Consider the following 9,920-nt stretch of genomic DNA (forward strand, 5'->3'; position numbering starts at 1 on the left):
TTGGAAGCAATGTGGGAAAAGAGGAACACTAATGCATTTTTGGTAGAGTTGTGAACTGATCCAACCATTCTGGAAAGCACTTTGGAACACTTCTCAAAGGGTATAAAACTGTGAATAACCTTTTATCCAGCAATACCACTAGTAGGACTGCATCACAAAGAGGTCATAAAAAGGGAAAAAAGGATTTGTGGTGGCAAAGAATTGGGGAATGGCTAAACCAGTGGTAGCATATGAATTTAATGGAATGTTATTGTGCAATAAGAAATGATGAGCAGGTAGATTTCAGAAAAAAACAGACTTACATGAACTGATGCGATGTTAAGTGAGAAGAATCAGGAGATTATTCTACATATTATTGTACATATTGTACATATTATTGTACGTAGTAACAGCAACATCATGCAATGATCAACTATGATACACTTAGCTTTTCTCAGCAATACAATGATACAAGACAATTTCAAAAGAGTCATGATGGAAAATGCTATTCACATCCAGAGAAAGAACTATGAATTCTGAATGAAGATCTAAGCACAGAATTTTTGATTTTTTTGTTTTTTTCTTTCTCTTGTTTTTTTTTTCCCTTTTGTTTTGATTCTTTTTTCACAGCATGACTAATTTGGTAATATGTTTAACATGATTCTACAGGTATAACCTACATCAGATTGTTTGTTTCCTTGGGGAGCAGGGATGGAGAAAATATGGAACTCAAAATCTTGTAAAAATTCATGTTTAAAACTATCTTTACATGTAATTGGAAAAATAAAATACTCTCAAGTGGAAAAATAAAGAAATGAGGCAATTTCATTAAAGAGAAGTACTTTTGCTAATCTCACCCTGCTCTGATCAAAGGAATTATTTCATATTTTGTTTTCACATATGTTATATTTCCTTATTCTGGGTGTATTCTGTTTCCCTTTTCTTCCTGTATGATTGTAAGCTCTTTAATGGTAAAGACTTTGAAAGCGGCAAAGAAAGCCCAGGTGTATTCACAATTCTATCAAACATCCAAGTTATAATTATTCCTTATATTACATAACATTTTTGCAAAAATAGGGGAAAACTTCATTCTACCAACTCCTTCTAGTAGATAAATATGATGCTGATACCTGTATCATGGAGCAAGCAGAGAAATGATTTTTTGGACCAATAAATAGTACTATTAACATATTGAGTACAATACTTACAATGAGACTACAACAATAAGATTATACACTATGACCAAGTTGGATTCATATCAGGCCTGCAAAGTTGATTCAATATTAGGAAAAATATATATGTAGTAGACTATATTAATAACACAAACAATGGAAGCATGTGATTATGTTAGTAAGTGCATGAAAGATTTTTTTAGGAAGCACAATACCCATTTATGTTAAAAGGAATTAAATTCATAAGAATAAATGGACATTTTCTTTATATGGTAACTAGTATCTATTTAAAACCAAGTTAGCATTAGCTGTAATTGTGAAACCTTGAGGTCTTTACAATGATCTCTGTCATGAAGTAAGACTATCCATTGTCACCAATATTAATTTAGTTCTACAAATGTAGCTTATGGCAATAATGCAAGAAAAATTAAGATAAGTATAGACAGAGGAAATGATTGGTTTTTGCCAATGATTTAAAAATTCACTTAGAAAACCTTAGAGTTAAATTAATTGAAAAAATAATTTCAGCCCAATAGCAATATATGAAATAAACACATAAAAAATCATGAGACTTTGTGTGTTTTACCACCAAAAGTAGCAGGAAGGGTTAGAGAAAATAAATCCCATTCAAAGTTACTAGAGAATATACAAAATATCTTGTAATCCAGCCACAAGGATACTCAGAAGAATGATCTTTTAAAAAAGATAATATTTTAATTTTCCCCAATTACATGTAAAAACAGTTTTAGCATCCATTTTCAAAAATTTTGAATTCCAAATTTTCTTTCCCTCTTTCTTCCTTCCTCCCCCCGAGATGGTAAGCAATTTGATATAGATCATATATGTGCATTAATGTAAAACATTTCCATATTAGTCATGTTGTGAAAAAAGAAACAATGAAAAGAAAAAAAAAACCTGAAAAAAATAGAGTGAAAAACAGTATGCTTCAATTTACCTTTAGACTGCATCTGTTCTTTCTCTGCATATGATAGCATTTTTTCATCACGAGTCCTTTAGAATTGTCTCGGATCATTGTAATGCTCAGAATAGCTAAGTCATTCATAGTTGATTATCATCCAATATTGCTGTTACTCTTCTCCTGGATTTGCTTACTTCACTTTGCATCAGTTCATGTAAGTCTTTCCAGGTTTTCCTTAAATCATCCTGTATGTAATTTTTTATAGCACAATAGTATCCCATCACAATCTTATACAACAACTTATTCAATCATTTCCCAATTCATGGACATCCTCTCAATTTCTATTTTTTTGCCACCACAAAAAGAGCTGCTATAAATACTTTGATACACATAGGTCTCCCACTTTTTTAAATCTCTTGGGGTTACACAACCAGTATGGGGTATTGCTGTGTTAAAGGGTATGCATAGTTAAGTAGTACTTTGGCCATAGTTGAAAATTGCTCTCCAGAATGGTTGGATCAATTAACAACTCCAACAATGCTTTAGTTTCCAAATTTTCCCACACCCCCTCCAACATTTATCATTTTCCTTTTCTGTCATACTAGCCAATCTGATAGATCTGAGGTCAGAGGAATGATCTTAACACAACTACAAACTGGTCTCTACAGAAATGTTAATTGGAAAGATATCAGGTACTTCTAGTTAGGTTGTACCAATATAATGACAATGAGCAAACAAACTAGATTCAGTGTTGAAAACAAAATCCTAAAGGGATACTTTAGACAGTAAGAACAAGTAATAAAGAATATAACTATTAGAAAAAGGTCAATAATCCCAAGGAAAAAAATTTTCAATGGAGAGAGAAAGGGAGTTGAATAGTACTAGATTTCAAAATAAAATACGAAGAGCAATTATCACAAATTTTTGGTTACAAAAAGAAAAAAAATGAATTATTCTTCACTAAAATTAGACATTTACAAGGAGTAAAAACTCATATTAAAAAAGTATGGGGGGGGTGGAGCCAAGATGGCGGGTGGAAAGCAGGGACTTGTGTGAGCTCCCCACCGCGTCGCTCCAAAAACCTATAAAAAATGACTCTGAAAAAATTCTAGAACTGCAGAACCCACAAAATAGCAGAGGGAAGCAGGGATCCAGCCCAGGACAGCCTGGATAGTTGCTGGATGAGGTCTATAACACATGGAGTGGAGGGGAGCAGAGCTCAGCATGGGAGGCAGCAGGACCAGCCAGACCAGGAGTCGGGCAGAGCAGGCCCTAGCACCCTGAATCAGTGAGCTGTGGCAGTTACCAGACTTCTCAACCCACAAACACCAAAGACAACAAGAGAAGGTTAGTGGGAAAAGCTGCGGCGGACAGAGTTCACGGTTCAGCCACCACGCCAGGGGCAGTGGGGGAGGTGCAGCTGCAAAAACTACAGCTGCAGTTACTTCTGGCCCCAGGCCCATGTGGTGGGAGGAATTAAGTGGCGGATCAGAGCAGGAGTGAAGTCTGCTGAAGATTTGCATCAGGTCCGGGTTGGTGGTTCTTGAGGAAGGAGGAATGCTGGGGTGGCAGAGCTGGCTATATAGAAATAGCTCTGAAATCAATGGCACAACCCCTCAAGATTGGAACAAAGGACTCTTTGCTCTACAAGCAGTCATACCCCGACGAAAAACTCAAGGGTCAAGTAAGTTGGCTGGGAACATGGCCAGGCAGCGAAAACGCACCCAGATTCTGTCTCAGACCTTGGAATCTTTCCTTGGTGACAAAGAAGACCAAAACATATGGCCTGAAGAAGTCAACAGAGTGCAAGAGCCTACACCAACAGCCTCCAAGAAAAACATGAACTGGTCTCAGGCCATGGAAGAGCTCAAAAAGGACTTGGAAAAGCAAGTTAGAGAAGTAGAGGAAAAATTGGGATGAGAAATGAGAATGATGCAAGAAAACCATGAAAAACGAGTCAATGACTTGCTAAAGGAGACCCAAAAAAAATACTGAAAAAAATATTGAAGAAAACAACACTTTAAAAAATAGACTAACTCAAATGGCAAAAGAGCTCCAAAAAGCCAGTGAGGAGAAGAATGCCTTGAAAGGCAGAATTAGCCAAATGGAAAAGGAGGTCCAAAAGACCACTGAAAAAAGTACTACCTTAAAAAAGAGATTGGAGCAAATGGAAGCTAGTGACTTGATGAGAAATCAAGATATTATAAAACAGAACCAAAGGAATGCAAAAATGGAAAACAATGTCAAATATCTCATTGGAAAAACCACTGACCTAGAAAATAGATCCAGGAGAGATAATTTAAAAATTATTGGACTACCTGAAAGCCATGATCAAAAAAGAGCCTAGATATCATCTTTCAAGAAATTATCAAGGAGAATTGCCCTGATATTCTAAAGCCAGAGGGTAAAATAGAAATTGAAAAGAATCCATCGATCGCCTCCTCAAATAGATCCCCAAAAGAAAACTCCTAGGAACATTGTCGCCAAATTCCAGAGCTCCCAGGTCAAGGAGAAAATACTGCAAACAGCCAGAAAGAAACAATTTGAATATTGTGGGAAAACAATCAGAATACCCAAGATCTGGCAGCTTCTACATCAAGGGATTGAGGGGCTTGGAATACGATATTCCAGAGGTCAATGGAGCTAGGATTAAAACCAAGAATCACCAACCCAGCAAAACTGAGTATCATGCTCCAAGGCAAAATATGGATTTTCAATAAAATAGAGGACTTTCAAGCTTTCTCAGTGAAAAGACCAGAGCTGAGTAGAAAATATGACTTTCAAACACAACAATCAAGAAAAGCATGAAAAGGTAAACAAGAAAGAGAAATCATAAGGGACTTAGTAAAGTTGAACTGTTTTGTTTCCATTCCTACATAGAAAGATGATGTGTATGATTCATGAGACCTCAATATCATAGTAGCTGAAAGGAATATGCATATATATATATACATATATATATACACATACACATACATATATATGTGTGTGTGTGTGTACATACATACATATGTGTGTGTCTATGTATGTATATATGTAGGTATATATATACACACACACACACACACACACACACAAAGGGCACAGGGTGAGTTGAATATGAAGGAATGATATCTAAAAAAATAAAATCAATTTAAGGGATAAGAGAGGAATATATTGAGAGAGGGAGAAAGGGAGAGATAGAATGGGGTAAATTATCTCGCATAAAAGTGGCAAGAAAAAGTGGTTCTGTAGGAAGGGAAGAGGGGTCAGGTGAAGGGGAATGAGTAAATCTTGCTCTCGTTGGATTCCACCTGAGGAGGGAATACCGTACACACTCAATTGGGTATCTTACCCCACAGGAAAGAAGGAGGAAGAAGATAAAAAAGGGGGGATGATAGAAGGGAGGGCAGATGGGGGGAGGAGGTAATCAAAAACAAACACTTTCAAAAAGGGACAGGGTCAAGGGAGAAAATTCATAAAGTGGGATAGGTTAGGAAGGAGCAAAACATACTTAATCTTTCACAACATGAGATGAGTATTGTGGAAGGGTTTTACGTAATGATCCACATGTGGCCTATGTTGAATTGCTTGCCTTCTTAGGGAGGGTGGGTGGGGAGGGAAGAGGGGAGAGAATTTGGATCTCAAAGTTTTAAAAACAGATGTTCAAAAACAACAACAACAACAACAACAAAAAAGTTTTTGCATGCAACTAGGAAATAAGATACACTGGCAATGGGGCATAGACATTTACCTTGCCCTACAAGAGAAGAAGGGAAAGGGGGATGGGAGGGGAGTGGGGTGACAGATGGGAGGGCTGACTGGGGAACTGGGCAACCAGAATATACACCATCTTGGAGTGGGGGGAGGGTAGAAATGGGGAAAAAATTTGTAATTCAAACTTTTGTGAAAATCAATGCTGAAAACTAAATATATTAAATTAATTTTAAAAAAATAAAAAAGTGTGGGACAGGATTTAAGGAGGAAGACATACTACTATTCTGTGACCTTTTTTGAAGGACAAGGAGAACAAAAAAAATCTTTATATCATTGTTTTTAACAGGTATATAATGCTTACTATGTGCCAGGTGTTGTGCTAAACACTAGGGATACAAGGGAAGGCAATGGACAGTCCCTGCCCTTAATGGAGCTCACAGTCTAATGAGAGAGACAACATGCACGTAGCCAGGCACAAATAAGACCTAGATGGGGTAAAATGTAGATAACCGTAGAGGGAAGACATTAATAATAAGAGATCTAACATTTATATTGCATTTATTATTTGCCAACACTGTGCTAAGTGCTGAGTATACAAAGAAAGGCAAAAACTAGTCAGTTCCTTGACTCAAAGAGTTTATAGTCTAATGGAGGAGATGATATTAAAAACAAGTGTGGACAAACAAGGTAAAGACAAACTACGTCGAAGATAATCACAGTGGCAGGTAATAATAATAACAATAATAAAAAATAAATGTTTATATAGTGCTTACTATGTGACAGACATTGCACTAAGCAATTTATAATTATTATCTCAGATGATGCTCACAACAACCCTGGGATGTAGGTGCTATTATTATCCCAGTTTTATAGATGAGGAAACTGAGATAGAAAGAGGCTAAGTGACTTGCCCACAGTCACACAGCTAGGAAGTATCTGAGGTAGGATTTTAACATAGGTGTTATTGAATCCAGGCCCGTCATTTTATCCACTCTGCCACCTGCTTTCTTCCACACATATTTTAAATATATAATATTTGTGTGCCTTTAACATACAGGAAAGCATTGTTTTATTATTCTTATTTATTGAAGACCAGAGGTTGTTTAAATGTTTTACAACCCAAAGTACCTGATTACCTAAATCAATTTGTAGCTTAAGTGAGTAGTAGAAGAGTTCTGGCTATGGAGTCATATTTATGGAATATACTGGGCAGTAATTTAACCTCTTAGTTCCCCAGACAGCTCTCTAAAACTAACTTGTAAAACAGGTGTGAACCTGCATAGATTGGTAGAGGTAGTACCCTTAATATATTACTTACAAAAATGAAATTACAAGTGTAGTTTAAAAATAATTTATATTTACTCTTTGAATTGTGTAAACAGGCACTGGTAATGATAGCACTCTCAAATTTCCAAAGAACACCCTCTTACCGCTGTCTCAACTAAATGAATTATAAATTTCTTCCGCAGCTTGCTTATAGGTAACAGACAATGGAGGAGACAACATGTATTTTACTCATTAAGTAAATGCTTGGAACTTCTAACCTTCCAGCACCTGTTTGATCAAATTTTTAAAAGCCCTTCACAGTCTTGCCCTAGTTTATCTTTCTAGTCTCACTTTTCCTCTTTATTCCTTCCCCACCCCTTTAAATCCAGCCAAATGAGATTTCTGTTTGTTCCTCTGATAAAATTAAGCATTTCTGATTTGTACCTTTGCACTAACCATTCCCATGCCTCGAATGCACACTTTCCTCACTTCTGCTTCATGGAATCCCCCTCTCTCTTTCCTCAAGATTCAGCTCAAGCAAGGCCTAATGCACAAAACCTTTCCTATTTCGCTAACTGATAGTGTCTACCTTCTATTTGCCAAATTCATTTGCAGTTATTCTTTTTAAGCCTCTTTTGTATATACTTATACATGTTGTCTCCTCTAAGCTTCTTGCAAATAGAGGTTATTTAATTAATCGCTTGTCTATTACCCAGAGCCTAGCATTGTGCTTGGCATAGTAGGTATTTTTAAAATGTCATTTGATTGATTAACTTCCAAAAGATGCTACTAGCTTCCTAGGATGGGAAACCATATTTTTCATGAATATAAATGATGGTAATAATTAAGATCATAATTATTGTGGTTAACATGATAGAGGTGATTATTATGATCATAAATAACTCTTATTTACATATAACATCACAATCTAAAAATTTTCATACCAATTCTCTGAGGTATGTAGATAGTGTTAGCAGTACTATTTCCACTGCCCTGATGAGGAAAGAAATGCTCCAAGATGTTATACTCATGGTTACATGGCTAGAAGTTAGAAAATGAACTTGTGTCTTATAAGATGAATAAATACTCATTTCACTATATAATTATACATTTTCCCCCTATAAGATGATAAATCAATTTTCTTTGTTTTTTTTTTGTGCCACAAAATATTTTTTTAAAAAATAATCATGTAGCTCTTCTCTTCCGCCGTGGCTCTGAGGTCAAAATGAAGTTCAATCCCTTTGTGACCTCTGACCGAAGCAAGAACCGCAAGAGGCATTTCAATGCCCCCTCCCACATACGGAGGAAAATCATGTCGTCCCCTCTGTCGAAGGAGCTGAGACAGAAGTACAACGTCCGCTCCATGCCCATCCGGAAGGACGATGAAGTCCAGGTTGTTCGAGAACACTACAAAGGTCAGCAAATTGGCAAGGTGGTCCAGGTTTACAGAAAGAAATACGTGATCTACATTGAGCGTGTGCAGCGGGAGAAGGCTAATGGTACAACTGTCCATGTGGGCATTCATCCCAGCAAGGTGGTAATCACAAGGCTAAAGCTGGACAAAGATCGCAAAAAGATCCTTGAGCGAAAAGCCAAATCTCGCCAAGTAGGAAAGGAAAAGGGCAAATATAAGGAAGAAACTATTGAGAAAATGCAAGAGTAAAAATTACATGGCTGTAATTAAATTTCTAGAATGAAAAAAAAATAATCATGTAACAATGAAAAAATCAGCTGCCCCTCTTTTTCATAGGGATAGTGACAGAAGGATGTCCAGGTGAAAAATGCACAAAGTCTTTCAGCTCTGAACATGTTATTTGAAATTCCTGGGGACAGGACTTGTCTTCTGTGGAGAGTACTTAGCTTTGAAAATTTCACTCAGAAGAAAGAGTAGATGTGCCTACCTCAGTCAATGCCCCTCTTTATTTTTGTTATTGTTTTTTAATTTTCAACAATTAATTTAGAAATAAAATATTTTACCAAGTCAATGATTAATAATTTTAATGATAGATAATATAACTTTATTATTATTATTATTATTTTAATTTTTGGAGTACAAATAGTGACCTTAAAATAGACATTCTTTCAAAAGATAAGAAAGTTGTGAAAGCTTATTCTCTGTTACCAATGTGTTCTTAGTATAATTTCAATGAAAACACATAAAGTTTAATTCAGGTATTGTATATCCTTTAAAATTCTAGCATGATAAAACATGTGAAAAGACTAAAAATTAAACTAATTAAATTGGAGATTAGTTATTTTCTTTTTACAAGTATTTACATCTTGAGATTTGTTTCTATGGTTATAATCATAGAATCACAGGGTATCTTGTTTAGGAAGTGAAGAGATTAGTCTTAATCCATTTTTTTTAAACAATTGAACATTTCCTAAGCACTTAAAATATACAGAATTCTGGACTGATTGATGACAGAGATCTAAAGATAAACAGCACATGATCCCTGCCCTCATGGAGCACATTAAGCCATAGGAGAATGTAACATATTGCAGATTTCTAAAAATAGAAAAAAAAAAACATTAAGTTCATGGGGCATATCAAAAACATATAGTGTGAAGTTAGAAAAGAGAGAGAGCATTCACATATGTAGAGTTTTTAAAAAATGGAGTTGCTTGCCTTGTCAACAGAATATCTTCATGTAGACCCTGAATGATCAGTTTTTGGAGATATGTTTGATATGCAAGTCTAATGGGAGTTGATGAGAGATCCCCTGATCAAGCTGATGAGTTCCTACCAATGAACCTGAGAACACCATAATATATGGATCTTTGTCTGAAGGGGACTTCCTATGGATGGGATTTGTGCATTGATTGAAATTTTTATTAGGCTTCAGAAATTAGAGCTGCCTCCTGATGGTGGTTTAACTGAGGTGCAG

General features: G+C 35.9%; 1 protein-coding gene across 1 annotated transcript; it reads left to right on the top strand.

Annotated features, from left to right (window-relative positions):
• Window positions 1-8,231: 8,231 nt before the first annotated feature.
• On the top strand, window positions 8,232-8,737 carry LOC118828892 (60S ribosomal protein L26-like). The gene has a single exon (XM_036735776.1). The coding sequence runs from the start codon at window positions 8,258-8,260 to the stop codon at window positions 8,693-8,695; it is 438 nt and encodes a 145-aa protein (XP_036591671.1). The 5' UTR covers window positions 8,232-8,257; the 3' UTR covers window positions 8,696-8,737.
• Window positions 8,738-9,920: the final 1,183 nt, after the last annotated feature.

This window comes from Trichosurus vulpecula, chromosome 8 (genome assembly GCF_011100635.1).
Source record: "Trichosurus vulpecula isolate mTriVul1 chromosome 8, mTriVul1.pri, whole genome shotgun sequence".
NCBI classification, from domain to species: domain Eukaryota; kingdom Metazoa; phylum Chordata; class Mammalia; order Diprotodontia; family Phalangeridae; genus Trichosurus; species Trichosurus vulpecula.

Bases quoted from the DNA above. Each gene is read 5' to 3' on its own strand.
- LOC118828892 (XM_036735776.1), top strand. From the start codon at position 8,258: ATGAAGTTCAATCCCTTTGTGACCTCTGACCGAAGCAAGAACCGCAAG.